Consider the following 14422-nt stretch of genomic DNA (forward strand, 5'->3'; position numbering starts at 1 on the left):
ACACAGTAATTGAAGAATTATCTGTAAAGTTAGTGCTCCTGTAGCCACTTCTGCCTGAAACATCAGCCATCTGAGGGAGAAAAGCCTCGGCCTCAGTTGGTCCCCCCAGCAGTTCCTGGTCGAGTCTTCACCTCACCGTGTATGTGTGTCTGGACAGATGTGCAGTTTGTCCAGGAGGTTCTCTGAGGGGGTGACAGTGACCCAAAAAAAACCCCATGCCAGGGAGCCATCAGAGCCAAGTTCTGCCTTTTATGACAAGTATGGAAAATCACAGCACCCGAAAGGTATTGCATTTGCTGCACTTTTCTAACGTTGTTCAAGTAGTGTATGTCATTTGACCCTCACAACAATCCTGTAAGGTTTGGGGGAAGGTAACCCATTTCAGAATCAGATTGCCTTCCAAAAGTTCATGTTGTGAACTTTTTGGAATTGGGAAGACCTTTCTCCGTAGAAGGAATGGTCTCTCTGGAAACACTTTCCAGGCCAGCCCGCAAAAGGTTCATTCCGCGCACCATCTCGATATTGTGTCTGTGGAAAGATTCTTTCCAAGCAGCAGCTGGGGACAGCTAGAACACATCTTACGGGTTATCACCATGAGGAAGCACTTCAGAAGCTATTGAGTGCTCTGGGTCCGCACAGTATTTGCCTGTCTTCCCAGCACCCCAGCAGCGGAGCTGGCAGTCCCAGTGGGGAACCAAGCAGGAGCTGTGAGATACAGGAGAAAGGCCAAGTACAACAGGGACCAGATACTGTAAGTTAGATCTCAGGGAGACTAGCAGTGATGGCTCAAGCGGGGAGCTTTGCACAGCTCCCCTCATTTCCCTTCAGCTGGACTGGCTGCGGTGGGAGGAATGAGGTGCTTTCTCAGCGGTCAAAGCTGTAATAAGAACAGAATGTCAGCAGTGGTGGCAGCTTCCCTTACACAGGGAAGCTGCCCTGTCCAGGGAGGGGCAAGGGGTGTGGCTAGTTCCCATTAAGGAAGTTTATAAATATAAAGATCTATTTGTAAATCAGGTGCTACCCTCTCATGTACAAATGAGAATGATAAAGACCCAGTGCCTTAGTGATTTCTGGGATCAAATGATGCCATGTGACAGGCTAGGGTTCAATCCCATCTCTGCCTCTTTCCAGGGGTATATATAGCATCAAGCCAGTACCCCAGCTCTTCAGGTCTCAGTTTCCTGAGCCATAAAACAGGGATAAAAATTGTACTTGTCTCAGAGGGTCTCTATGATAACTAAATTGGGGGTTGGGGGGTGGGGGAACCATGTTAAGTGCTTTTAGCCTGGTGTGCAGTAACGTGCTCAAAAAAATGTTGGCTGTTATTGTTATTCACTGGTCTTATTTCTGACGCTGTTGTGATGTCTCATTCTCTCGCGGCAGGTTCGGAAACCAGACCTTAAACTACAGGCTCTTCTACGATGGAAAACACTTCGTGGGCGAGAAGAGGTTTGAATCGATTCACGATCTGGTCACAGATGGCTTGATAACACTGTACATAGAAACAAAAGCCTCCGAATACATTTCCAAAATGACAACAAACCCCATTTATGAACACATTGGATATGCCACTTTACTCAGAGAAAAAGTATCCAGAAGGCTAAGCAGGTCTAAAAATGAATCAAGGAAAGCAAGCGTCACAAGTGAAGAACACACCACAGTGGAAAAGGTAGGCTGCCTTTGTGGCATAAACAGTCTCTGTTTCTAATCTATGCTGAAAAACCAGGTGATGAATTCTATAGGTGATTTGCCAACATGGTGGAGGCGATCCAGCCCCACCCTAAGAACTTAGAATTTTAGTGCTAAAAGGAACCTCGGAAACCTCCCATTTAATCCCCTCATTTTACTGATGAGGACACTAAGACCCAGAGAGGTTCACTGCTTTGCCCGAACTTATACAGTCAGAGCAAAACTTCCACAAATAATTATCTGTGAGCTTACTTGGAATTTGAAAGAAAAATTTTAAAAACTCCATTAATGTCTTATGATGAAAACAGTCACTTGTTTTTCATTGCCATTTGAGGCGTCACTGGCTCCATCTTGATTTGCAGCCAGCTGGCCAGACACATGCTATTTGTATTTGTTTGTGTTCGGACCAGATGACCAGGTGACCGACCATGCGTGATCCACAGGTCAGCCATCTCTTGAAGGCGGTCTTACCTAGATAAGAGATTTTACTGACAGAGATGGGCGTGTTATCGGTGATGATGGCTGTCTGTGGGAGACTTGGAAAGACAGGCTGTCTTTTGCCTGAAAGAGTGATTATGCCTCGCCGAGGATTAAAAACCCCTACCTGAAGTGAGCATTGAAGCTGGAGGGGTCGTGGCAGGACATGGCAAGGGAGCTCTGATTTTCCTCTCCAGTAAGTTGCTGTTTATTTGAAAGACGCCACCACAGTTTGCCAGCAGATATTTTGGATGTGCCCCTTAAGGAACCATCTGCTTTGCCTGGTCCTATCTGTTTCCCACTGAAAGAAAGTGACAGCCATCCACGCCACTCAGACCTCACCACGGCTGTGCTCAGCACAGCTTCTGGGCGAGCTGGGACTGGGACAGGACAGATATAAATAAGCGGGGCAGAACCTCGACCACTGCTGCTTCTGGTGGTTGCTAATCCTTAATTAAACCGTAACGGTGGCTCCACCTCTCCCGGTTGTCCAGTCTTAGCAGAAAGCAAAGGAACCTCAGGTGGACGTGATTGGGCTTTGGCTTTGGCAATGGGGACACACCAGAAAGCACTGAAATGGGGAGGGGCAGAGGGGGACAGCAGTCCTGTTGGCACACAGGGAGATGATTTTAATTGATTTGCTAATTGAGTTTTAGAGCCTAGGAAAACCTTCCCCAGAATCACATCAGCTGAGCAGCTGGCCCATGAAAAAATCATTTGCCATTTTTCTTTTTATAACTCCAGTGTCTCCAAAGCACCTGTTTATTCTTTTACAAATAATTGATTTGGGAAATGGTGGGGGTTTCTGATTGTTTACCTTATAACAAAAGAGAGAGCACTTGAATCCCAACTTTCAGAGTTTGTTCCGGTCCAAGCGAGAGCCATTCCTCAGTCTGTTTGCAAAATGTGTTCAAAAGTAATTTAGAATAGAAAATCTGGAAGCTGACCTTCCTGGCCATGACAAATCAGAGGATGAATTGTAAAATAAATCTCTGAAGCAGTGTTTATATTTCTGAATCAGAGAGTAATGCCTCCAAAAAGCAATCTGTTCCAACGGCAGGCTATCCGCACTAGAACATCTCCGGGAAAAGACATGAGTAGGAAGTGTGTCTCTTGTGTATTTGGGAGGAGAGTTTAGGTCCTGAGTATTGAAAGTGTTATTTCTAGATCCTTGTTCTCCGCCGAGAGGGAAGTTTGGTCAATAGAAGCCTCTATCTCTAGATGATATTCCCATAAGGAAATTTGTGTGACAAAACATGTCCTTTGCTATCGATTATTTTGTATTTATTTATTCAAATTAAGTTTGGAGGAAATTAATAATACAATTAATACTCCCTTTGAATGAGCCATCAGGTGCACTTTTACATTTTTAGGAAAAGGTAAAGAAAATGTTGAAGGAAGACGTCCAAACTCAGTGAAGGGTTTGATGGACAGGTGTCGGTGGTGTGGATTTCTGGGACACTAACAATACCATGTTTGGCTTTCCTGGGGGACGCGCTGAACACTGGGTCTGTTCACTTGCTGCGGGTCACTCATTTTATTAGTGGTTTGTTAAGTAAGGTGATACAAATACCTCCATTTCTAGCTGATCTATATTGACAGGTGGAATTATTAAAAGTCTCAGTCTTGCCAGAAATTCTGTTTCCCTTAAGGGCAGGTCAGTGGACTGTTGCCATGGAGGCCGTGACTAGAAAAGAGGTGGCAGGAGCTTGAATGGATGGACTGAGAAGTGCCTGGGGTACCTGTCTGCTTCGGTAATGGCGCATCTTGAAGGTTTTAATGAGTGATATGGGTAGATTTCCTCATATTTCTCAAATCCAGACAGCCCAGCATTTCATTTTCCAGAGTACTTAAACTCTGTTTGCCCATTTATTTTATTGATCATTTCCAGATGAATCCAGAGAGACTATATTACCTGTAAATCTGAGAGTATTAACAGTGTTAATTGGCAAAAAAGTTATTACCTACCCCATTGGATTTGAGTGGTTTCCTGTCAAGGTGGTTAGCAGTGAACTTGATTTTAATAACTGCAGATGAGGTGGAGAGATGGGGAGGATGCAAAAAAAAAAAGTTGTGGTAGCTCGCCAATAGCAATCTGTTTTCCTTTCTGATTCTTTATATAATTGGTTTTAAAAACACGATGAAATATAAGGGCCATCCTGTGGTGCATTTAGTTCAAATGGTCATCCCCAGTGTATTTTCTTTTATGAAATTTATTTCAGAATTTATTCCATAGGTGGATTATCTACTGACCTCCCAAAATAGCACTGAAAGCACTATAAGAATAACAGGATTTAACATTGGTTCAGACATTTGTAGTTCACAAACACGTTTCACATATGTGGAATAATTTCCCATTTTGGGCTCAGAACAGCTTTGCAAGGTACATAGGGCAGGAATCATTATCCTCACTTTATTGGAAACGTCACAGTGGCAGGGTGAGAAATCAAACTCAGGCTCTTTTACTCACATGTTCGGAGCTTCTTAAATCTATGGAATGGCTGAGCCGCATTCTGTTCTGGTTGCCTTTACTGCTTTAACCAAACACCCTTGTTTCTGACCATCCTAAGTCAACTGGTGCTAAACACCACTCCATATTTACATGCTCTGTTTTTGAAAATACTCTGCTGTTACTAGCTATAATAACTACATTTTGTCGTGTGAAGGATACCCGACTGAATCAAAATATGTGACAGCGATATTGTCGACAGCACATTTTTATTAACTAAATCCGATTTGCCGTATTAAATTGCATTTCTGCTTTGCTAGAGAAAAACCATCTTCACCCTTGATATAATAAAGGCACATTTAATAATATATTATATCTTACCCATTTATTCATGTCACTGTTATTTATAATAGCAAAAGTTAGAAAACAACCTAAATGCCCATCAGTTGGGGACTGCTTAGGTGAATTATGGAACCTCCAGATAAAGGAATAGCATTTAACTACAGAAAAGAATGAGGAAACTCATGTGGGCTGATATGGAAAGATGACCGGAGTTATTACGTACATAAGCAACTTGAAATATAGTGTGTGTAGTATGGTTTCATTTGTGTAAACCAGGGGGGATAAAAAGATTTTTCTTTTTTTTTTCTTTTTTTGGCAAAACCATAAACTATCCATTGAAGGATGCAAGAGCTAGCATCATTGGTTGCCTGTGGGAGGGGAAGGGGGTGTCTGCGTGGTAAGTGTGAGAGGGAGACTCTTCCGTGCTGCTATTTCATAGCCTTTGCATTTTGAACCAGGATAAATACAGTATCCTATTCCAAAATTAAGTAAGAAGAAATAATGCGTTATGTCTTAAGTTCACACGTGGTAAAGCAAACCCTGAGTAAAGCATCTTCCCTGCTCACACATGCACAGAGAGAGCGTGCAGTTCCAACCTCTAGACTCAAGCTGTTTTTCTCCTCCCTTCTCACTGGCCCCCCTTCCCCATCCTGATAACTCCCTTGTTTCATTTCTCCCTTGGATCATTAACAAAGAGTCTGTGTCTAGCAGCCTTTCACTAAAGGTGGAAGAAGGTAATTAAAGCATAGGACCAAAATCCCCAAATAAAGAATGCAATGACTTCCCCTGGAAATGGGTTGGCTGTTTCCCCCCTGGCATTGCCCCCCTCCCACTCATGTACCCCTCAGCTGTGCTCCCCCATTTTCCACGCCCCTCCACCCCACCTCATCCACCTCTCCTTTCTTAAGTTGCCCAGAGTCCCCTTGCTTTCCTGTGGCAGCAAGGAAGCCTCTCAGGTTTGTACTTGCCTGACTGTAAAACCAGGGGTGTGACCTTTTCTGGACTGAGGGGCTTTGAGCCCAGTTGGGATGTCCTCATTTACAGATAAACGATTTCAGGGAGAAATGATCTTTCCCCACCCCACCATGTTGTTGTTGTTTTGTTTTCAAATCATTCTTTTCTTTACATCCAGGGTGATCCTTTTGACTTCATTGTTTCCACCATAGGAACCCTCTGGCCTGCCAGAGAGCTTTGCCTAATCACGACATTCCTTTTTCTCCATTGCCTTGGAGCAGGAGGGGCACCTCAGCAGTAGGTTCAGCTCAGACGGAGTGGTTTCCCCCGCAAGGCCCGTGATGGCACCCCATGGCTGGTGCCCCTTGGTGACTGTTCACTCATCAGAGTATTGCTCTTGCCATTAGTGTTTTCACCTTGGAAACATTCTGATTGACTTTGTCTAGAGAACAAAGTTCAAGCTCCTCAGTAGGACATTGGCAGCCTGTCCGAGCCTAGGCTCCCCCGGAAGCAGAGCCTGAGACAAGGCTTGGTGTGTGGATCATTTGGGAAGGCGTCCCAGGGAGCAGGAGGGAAAGGTGGGCAGAGCAAAACAGACGAGGAGAGAAGCCAGTAGAAATGCATGTTATTGAGGGAACCATGTGGAATTGCTCCTAAGAGGAACTGAAGGTGGTAAGGGGATGCGGGGGCGGGGGGGGGGGACACTTATCTACCACCTCCTGTCCTCTATTGGCTGAGGGGTGCTTTGTGAGCCGTTAAATCCCTCCCACACTAGGCTGTGCATGCAGAGAGCCAGGTGGGTGCCCATGGCTTCCCTGGGAGCCATGTCAGAGGATCCCTGGGCAGGAAGTACGAGAAGGCGAGCGCTGCAACAATCTTTGGGTAGAAGGTGGGCCAGGAGGTGATGACAGGCCAAGGAGTGACAGAAACACCCACTGCAATCCAGCCCCACCCTTCCCCACTGCTGGCCTCCCTTAGTGGCCTGTGGTCCACAGACGTCCTTGCGTGCCTTGCCAGTCCTCCCCCTGTGCCTGCTCTGACATGCGTCCCCTCTCCTGTGGTCTGCCGTTCCTGTTCACCCTTTAGGGTCTGGCACAGCCTCTAACAAAGCTTTCTGGGACTCACCCTCCCTCGCCCACTCTAAAGGAATTCCTCCCATCTCACCACTACCCCACCGTTTTGCACATAATCTTTATGATATTTTAACATGCTGCTTCCTAGGTAATTGATTAGATCAGTGGTTCTCAAAGTGTGGTAGTCAGGGACCAGCAGCGTCAGCATAACCCAAGAGACTGATTAGAAATGCACCTTCTTGGGCCCCCACCCAGCACGACTGGAAAAGGAACTCTGGGAACAGCAAGTCTTCCGCTGGCTCGTGTGCATGCCCAAATGTGAGAACCCGTGGTCTGGCTGCCTCTCTTATCCCCCTAGAAGTTGACTAGTTGGTGGTAGAGGTAATTACTCAATTTACTTCTCAACTCTATAGCCCAGCCTATAAAGGGCTCAGCAGAGTAAATGCTGTCAAATGAACAACAGGTGAGTAACTTTGAAAATGGAACAGTCACCCTCACAGTCACCCTGAGGCCCAGTTTACCTCAAACACACCACGACGTGATCAGTACCTCCTACCACCCTCCCTCCGTGCAGGTCCTTCCTTCCCTGGGCTGCAATCTGATCACTATAGCATGGTGAGAAGCTAGAGATTGGAAGAGAAGGAGGGTCTTAAAGACGATTGTGTGCAGCCCCTTTGTTTTACTGAAGTGCCCAGATCATGAGTCTGGAGTATTTCAAAGGCATCTAGAGGTCATGCAGGCTTGGAGAGGAAAAAATGCTTTAAAGTCACCTGCAGCTTCCGCGTTCTCTTAAAGTGAAGTTCTTTGAGGAACACAAGTTATAGCTACAGGACTCCTGTGTGAGTGATTGAAAAGTGAAAAATGAATTCAGATGGCAGTTAGTGTAGAAGCTATCCCAGCAGGAAACGGAAGACATATTCACTGGAATTTTGAAGAGAAGTTGATTAACAAGGGATTTTTCGTGTGGGCTGGCAATGGCAGAAGCAGTTATCTCTCCAATGCTGAAGGGACCAGGGGAAGGTACTGGGGTTTCTAGAGTCTGATGAGAGCTGGATTCGGGACTCCCACTGAAGGGTCTCACAGGAGGGGCACCCAGAGAAGAGGGTCTCCCATAGGTAGGAAGGCTCACATAAAAGGGGAGCTCCCACAGGAGAGGCAGCCCCCACAGTCAAGCAAGGTTCCAGCCATGCAGCCACTGAACTGCTGCAGCACCCAAGAGGGAGGGGGCAGGGGAGAACCATCTCAGCTTCTCCCTCCTCCCACCCTTTGATCTCCTGCTGTGCCGCCCACTGGACAAACCCCACTGGAAGCCACAGGAAAAAGGAGCTGAGGTTGCTGTCCATAGCAGTCCGTCTCCTACTGTGGGGGAAAGCAGGACAGGGTGAATTTGGGAGGGTGGAACGTGGCAGAGAATAACCAAGGCAAAGGGTGACTAAAACAAAACCTGTGCCGAGCAAGTCTGCTGCTCTGTGTGTTAGTCAGCATCGTCCGCATTAATACCTCAAGTTCACCAAGTTCAGAAGCCGTGAGTGGCATTCATGCAGGAGGATGAGGTAGCTCTTCTCCTGGGTGATGCCACAACTGTGCCGTGGTGGAAGGCTCCTAGCCCCGGGGGATGGAAAGGCTTAGTGACTTCATTAAGGACAGTTGATTCAAACACCACATTGCCTGTTGCCCTTCACCAAGCAGAGGAGCTGCATTCATTTGCCAAAGGAAGAGCCTGAACTGTTCACGTAGGAAGCATTGAAGGTTGAAACAGATCCGCTCAAATTGCAGCGTGTGGAAAACCTGTAAATTTGCTCCTCAGGCGGTCCCTTGAAAATAATATGTAACTGACATACCCAGTCTTTTCTCCAAAGTCAAGGATAAATGAAGATGAGCATAACGCAGCTAGTAAAAGTGACAGGTACAGTAATGACGCTGATCATCCATCTTCCTGCTCGCACACACACGGTTACCAAACGGAATGGGATAGAACGCTGCTGTAAGAATGGAGTTGAACTTAGATTCCGCTTGCTCGTGAAACCAGGTCTTACCGAGCGTTATTTTAAACCAGCATCCCCTGATGGTATGGGATTTATCATGCGGTCTGAAAAACAGTTCATTTGGTTAGGTCAGTGGTTCTCAAACTGGCTGTAGGCTAGGATCACCCGGGAGCTTTTAAAAATACCCATGTAAGGAGGGAGAGGGATGGTAGGAGAGGGTAAAGGGGGTCAAATATATGATGATGGAAGGAGAACTGACTCTGGGTGGTGAACACACAGTGCAATATATAGATGATGTATTACAGAATTGTACACTTGAAACCTATATAATTTTACTAACCAACATCACCCCAATAAATTTAATACAAATTAAAAAAAAAAAATTCACCTCTCCTGACTTACTGAATCAAATCCCCGACTTGTGAAGTTCAGGCATTTCTATTTTTAAGTTTCCTCGGGTGATTCTAAGGTTCTCATCAAGTTAGAGGAAAGATCAGAAAGGAAGTAAAGGTCATCGGGTATTTGGGGGAGTGTTTTCTTTTAAGGACACTCGTTCTGCCTTCTCTAATGCCTTTTCTATTTCTGAGACTCTTTCATGGCCTAATTTGACCCTGGCATTCTTTCTCTACCTCTGCTTACACGTCAGTCCTCCATGAAAACACTGTTAATACGGTCAGCTCTGGTGGTTCTGGTTACCCGAGGTTGGTTCAGAGCTTTGCTTTGCTCCTTTTTTTCTGGCTGTTTTCCCCAGATTATTGGCGTAAAATTAACTGTAGTAAGATTAAGATGGGGTAAGACTAACTCTAGTAGGATAAGAGAATTTAATGAAGGAACAAAGCAAAATCCGCGTCTCTTCCTCAGTGTCTTTTCCAGCTGTTGGTTCCTGATTCTCACCCTTGGCTGCCCACTGGAATCTACTGAGGAGTTAAAAAAAAAAAAAAAAAAATACAAGATACCTAGATTATACCCGCCGAAAATCAGACTTAACTACTTGGGATAAGGCCTGGGCGTCTGGATTTGGGGTACTTCAGGTGATTCTGATCTGCAGCTGAAGCTGAGAGCCCCTTCTCTAGAAGAACAGTTAAAAATGAATTAGGTCCCCTTTCTGTGCACTGTATTTATCTTTTATTGGAAAGCGTCTCTTTTTACCAATCCCTCACTACCAGAGGTCTCAAGGCCAGAGCTTTACGCGAACCGAAAGGAAAGTTATCTTACTACATTCAGTGTGTTTCTAGATAAGATGCACCAAAACCTCCTTATTCGTTTCCCTCCAAAAAATCTTTAGAAAATAGCTAGGGAGGCAGCCCTTGCCAAAGCCTTTTCTGTGCGAGCAGTGCCATCTAGTGGCCCAGAGGAGATTTACATGCTGGAGACAGGACCTCACTTAACAGATGTGGGAGTAATGAGCAAGAACAAATTTCCAGCAATGAATCCACTGACTCGCCCCGTTTCCTCAGGTTTTATAGCACAGATCAGGCTGTGCAGTGGCTAGGGGGTGTCTGTTTTATAGTTCGTGCTCATCTCCGCATAAGCAGGTGGGCAGCTCTACCAGCCTGGGACACATCAAAGTAAAAATGGTACCTATGATCCAATTCACTGGGTTTCTGGTCCAGAGGTGCTCAAACATTTTAGCCTCGGAGCCCTTTTATACTCTTTAAAATTACTGAGGACCCTAAATAGCTTTTATTTATGTGGGTTATATTATGTTGATATTTACTGTATCAGAAAGTAAAATTGAGAAAAATTTTAAATATTTATTCTTTGAAATATTAACAGTAGTAAATCTATTATGTGTTTGTGTAAATAACATTTTTTGTGTGTGAAAGATAACCCCGTTTTCCAAAATGAAAAAAAAAATTACTGAGAAAATTGGCATTGTTTTACATTAAAAATAAATCTCTGTAGTGTCTGGCTAAGTAGACAGCAACTGGATTCTCACATCTGCTTCTGTATTCAATTTGTGATAATATATTGTTTTGTTTGAGGTATAGGCAGAAGCTCTGTCCTCACCCAGATACGTCACTGGAAAAAGGGAGAATTTATTTTAATGGGCTTTTTAGGTAAATGTGGATGTTATCATTTTTTACAACAGAACAAAATTTAACAAGTGGTAGTTAATAAAAGGTTAGTTGCAGTGTCGATCAGTGGAAGAGTCAATTAATAAAAATAGTTTTGACATCACAGTCTCTGAAAGGATGTTGAGATCTCCTTAACATTGGTGGACCACATTTTGAGAACTGCTGCGCTAGGTGGATATTTGATGGAGGAAGAGCACACCTTTTAGAGAAGTTAATACTTGTGTTTGTGCAGGCAGGTGTTTGGAAAGAAGAATTATTCCACTTTGTATCACCTTTGTCTGTGGGAGATCAGTGATTCTGTCACATAGCTCTGCTGTCCGCCTGTAGAGACTGCGGCGTTTGCCCGAATTTCTTTTGGTGGCTCTCGCTGGTGGTGGCTAACAGAACTGGTTCCAGGGCCTATGTCATTTGGAAACAGCTTTCCAGGGAATTCTGATGTATGCTCCCAATAAAGAACCACCGACCTGCTCTTACTCTCTTCCCTGTACAAAAGAGAAACTGAGGCCCCAAGTTCAAAGTGACACGGTGACCATGAGCACTGGTGGGACGAGACACAATTTTAGGGAATCCCATTTTTTTCTTTCTTTGGCCTCGCACAGGGTGTCACCCCCTTTCTTAACCCTCTAGTCTTATGTCACCATCTTGTGTCCATTTAATCAGGACTTCCTGGTCTCCCCACCTCTACCCTTATAGTGTGTAACTGTCATTTTGCCACCTAGAACCTACGCACCCTCTTCTGGAGATGGCACCAGAGCCTCCTCCCTCCCTCTCCATTTATGTGCTTCTGGGGGAGTCAAACCTGGCCCTGGATCCCAGAGATGGATTCATGGTTCAAGGCTCATGCAAGGGGTCACATTTCCCTGGCCACTGTGCTTGGTTCCAGGATGGGCAGGTGGTCACGTCAGAGCCAATGAGACCAATAGACTTTCATGGGGAGTTCCAGAAAGAAGGCCTTTTGTCCTTTACTGCAGGCTGGATTCAACAAAAAGTAGAGTGGGTGGCTGAAGCCTTCCCGCTACCACATGCATTGGAGAAAGTGGAGCCTGGACACAGAGAGAAACTGAGTCCTGAGAACTTGGTCTGAGCCTCTAAGGAAGCTTCCCTTGGGGCCCATCCCTCTGCCGGATGCATCAGTGGTGTTAATCAATCAATTCCTTTGGACCTGGACAAGGGGAATGTTTGTGTTGAGCCTAGATATCAGCTGTCTTCATAATTAGAAGAACCCTAACTCTTACCACCCCCCTCAGCTTCTCAACACCCTTTTTGTCCTGCACTCATCGCTCACTTTCTTTGTCACCGTTAGTGAGAAAGCTCAGGTATTCAAATTAGGGTTCATTTTAATTTTAATTGAATAACCACACTATCCTTCTGCAATGTGGGTGATGTTAAATCAGAAAAAGGGACCTCTAGTGTTTACTAAAATGGCAGGAATGTAGTACCTGGGTTACCAGGTAGATGTGGGGAATAAGAACAAAACCACTTCTGGTAGACATCTCTCCATCTTTTGACCCCTGGCTCTGAAAAAGTGTTAGTCGTAGACTCTTAATAGTGATACACCCTTAAATAAGAGTAAGGCAATCGGTTAAATTGTCCTGGTGAACTCTGATAACCCAGATTTTTATCTACTCATGATATGGCCAGGAAAGCTTCTTGAACAAAATGGAAAGAAACATAGCCCCATCTGCAGTGTGGGATCGGGCCAGAGGGCCGCTGTTAAACACAAGATTTCCCAGGTTATCAGTAAAACAGATGATGTAAGTTGGAAACCTGCAGACCATGAAGTAAAAAGGTCAGAATTCTGCTGTACTCTTTATGAATTAAAAGAATTTGCGGGGGGGTTTTCCCAGAGCAACGGTGAGGAGGAGGAAGGATTTTGTTTTCTGAATAATTTCCTTTGACCTGAGTGGAAATCAGACTGTCAAGACTACATCTTAGGTTATTTGTTTTCCTTGCCAGTTGCAAAACTGGCATTACTCATTTCCCAATAATGAAACGTCTGGCTGGGTTTTATGATGACAGTTTATAAATGTCCTGATGGGTTTTGCCTCTCCTTACACATAATCACTTTGAAGTTTCCAGAAAGTTAATATTTCACTTTGTACCTAGTCCCCATTTATGAAGCTAATGAAGTCCAACCATCGGAGGAATAAGGCAGGGTTTCCAATTGCCACTTTTACTGTTCTCACGTGATTTGGTGGCTTTAAAAATGAAGAAGTCAAATCACTCTCATTTGCAACAGATCCTTCTTTAATACTCAAATTGAGAGTCAGAAATAAGACACAGAATTATGAGCTATACAAGTCCCCACGTGCCTTTAACAGACTAAGAGCAGTTTATATTTTATCACAATATATATAAAGTCCACGTAAAACAGTTCATGGTATAAGGGACTTCTATTATTTTTAATTCTGAATGATATTAGGAAAGTTATAACTATAAAAAAACTCAGAAGCACCCAATTTTACATTTCTCGGGCAGGGCATAGTTTTTAATCCAGTATCAACCTACAGTAGTTCATTCCACTTTGTAACAGTCTTTAAGTTTAGGGTTCCTACTCTTTATCAGCAAGAAAACCCAGGCTTGGGGAGGCCCCATGATTGGCCCAGAGTCTTAGAACTTAGTCGCTTGCTGCCCGTGTCACCAGTAACTAGTCATTAGAACCTGGCTCGTGTGACTTCAAAGCTGCCATTTTCCTTCCCTCTCTGCCACGCTGACAAAGTAAGCCAGTTTGCTCCGTGTCTAATTCAAAAACTTCTAAACAAAGCATCATATTGGGACTTGTTTTCCTCTTCAAATATGAGGACTCTGGCCTCTCTGTGGCATGATTCTAACCATCTTCCACTCTTGACAATTTGTTCTTACGAATAAATATGAATGGCTCAGGGAGTTCCTTAAGACAAGTGTTCATAACAGACAAATACGCCTGCCTCTGTGATTCCTAAAAGGAAATCTCTGTGTGCGTCTTCAGCCTGGAGCAATATGAATTGTACAAGGATTTGGCAATATTGTCAAGCTCTATATACCTTCCCTAAGTCCCAAAGTGATGAGTATGGAATGCATGTCTCCCGCGACAATCCTGCATCTCCCTTCTTCCAAGCATGATGCAATAAATTGGGATGAGAGGAAGTGGAAACCAGTTATCCTCATGGATGTTAGGAAGTAATCTGTGACCCACTGTCCCTCATGGGAGCTTTGAAACACCAACTGACCTCAGGGATTGTAAAATGATATACATGGAGTTTTTAACTAATTGGAATTTTTTTTTCCCTCCAGTAAGTTAAATGTACAAATCAACCGTGTCACAAGGAAAGGAAAGCATTCTCGAGGGTTTGCCATGCACTGGGTGCTGTAGAGGGTCTTTTAGTTTGTCATTTT

At 44.5% G+C, this 14422-nt stretch overlaps 1 protein-coding gene across 2 annotated transcripts in view; it reads left to right on the forward strand.

Annotated features, from left to right (window-relative positions):
* CHN2 (chimerin 2) overlaps nucleotides 1–14422 on the forward strand; it is a 267473-nt gene that overhangs the window by 172301 nt on the left and 80750 nt on the right. For both annotated transcript variants that reach the window (XM_019726170.2, XM_019726171.2), the window contains exon 6: nucleotides 1384–1669. In XM_019726170.2, coding sequence (XP_019581729.2) covers nucleotides 1384–1669 — 286 coding nt within the window. The remainder of the gene's footprint in view (nucleotides 1–1383; nucleotides 1670–14422) is intronic.

This window comes from Rhinolophus sinicus, linkage group LG09 (genome assembly GCF_036562045.2).
Source record: "Rhinolophus sinicus isolate RSC01 linkage group LG09, ASM3656204v1, whole genome shotgun sequence".
Classification (NCBI taxonomy): Eukaryota; Metazoa; Chordata; class Mammalia; order Chiroptera; family Rhinolophidae; genus Rhinolophus; species Rhinolophus sinicus.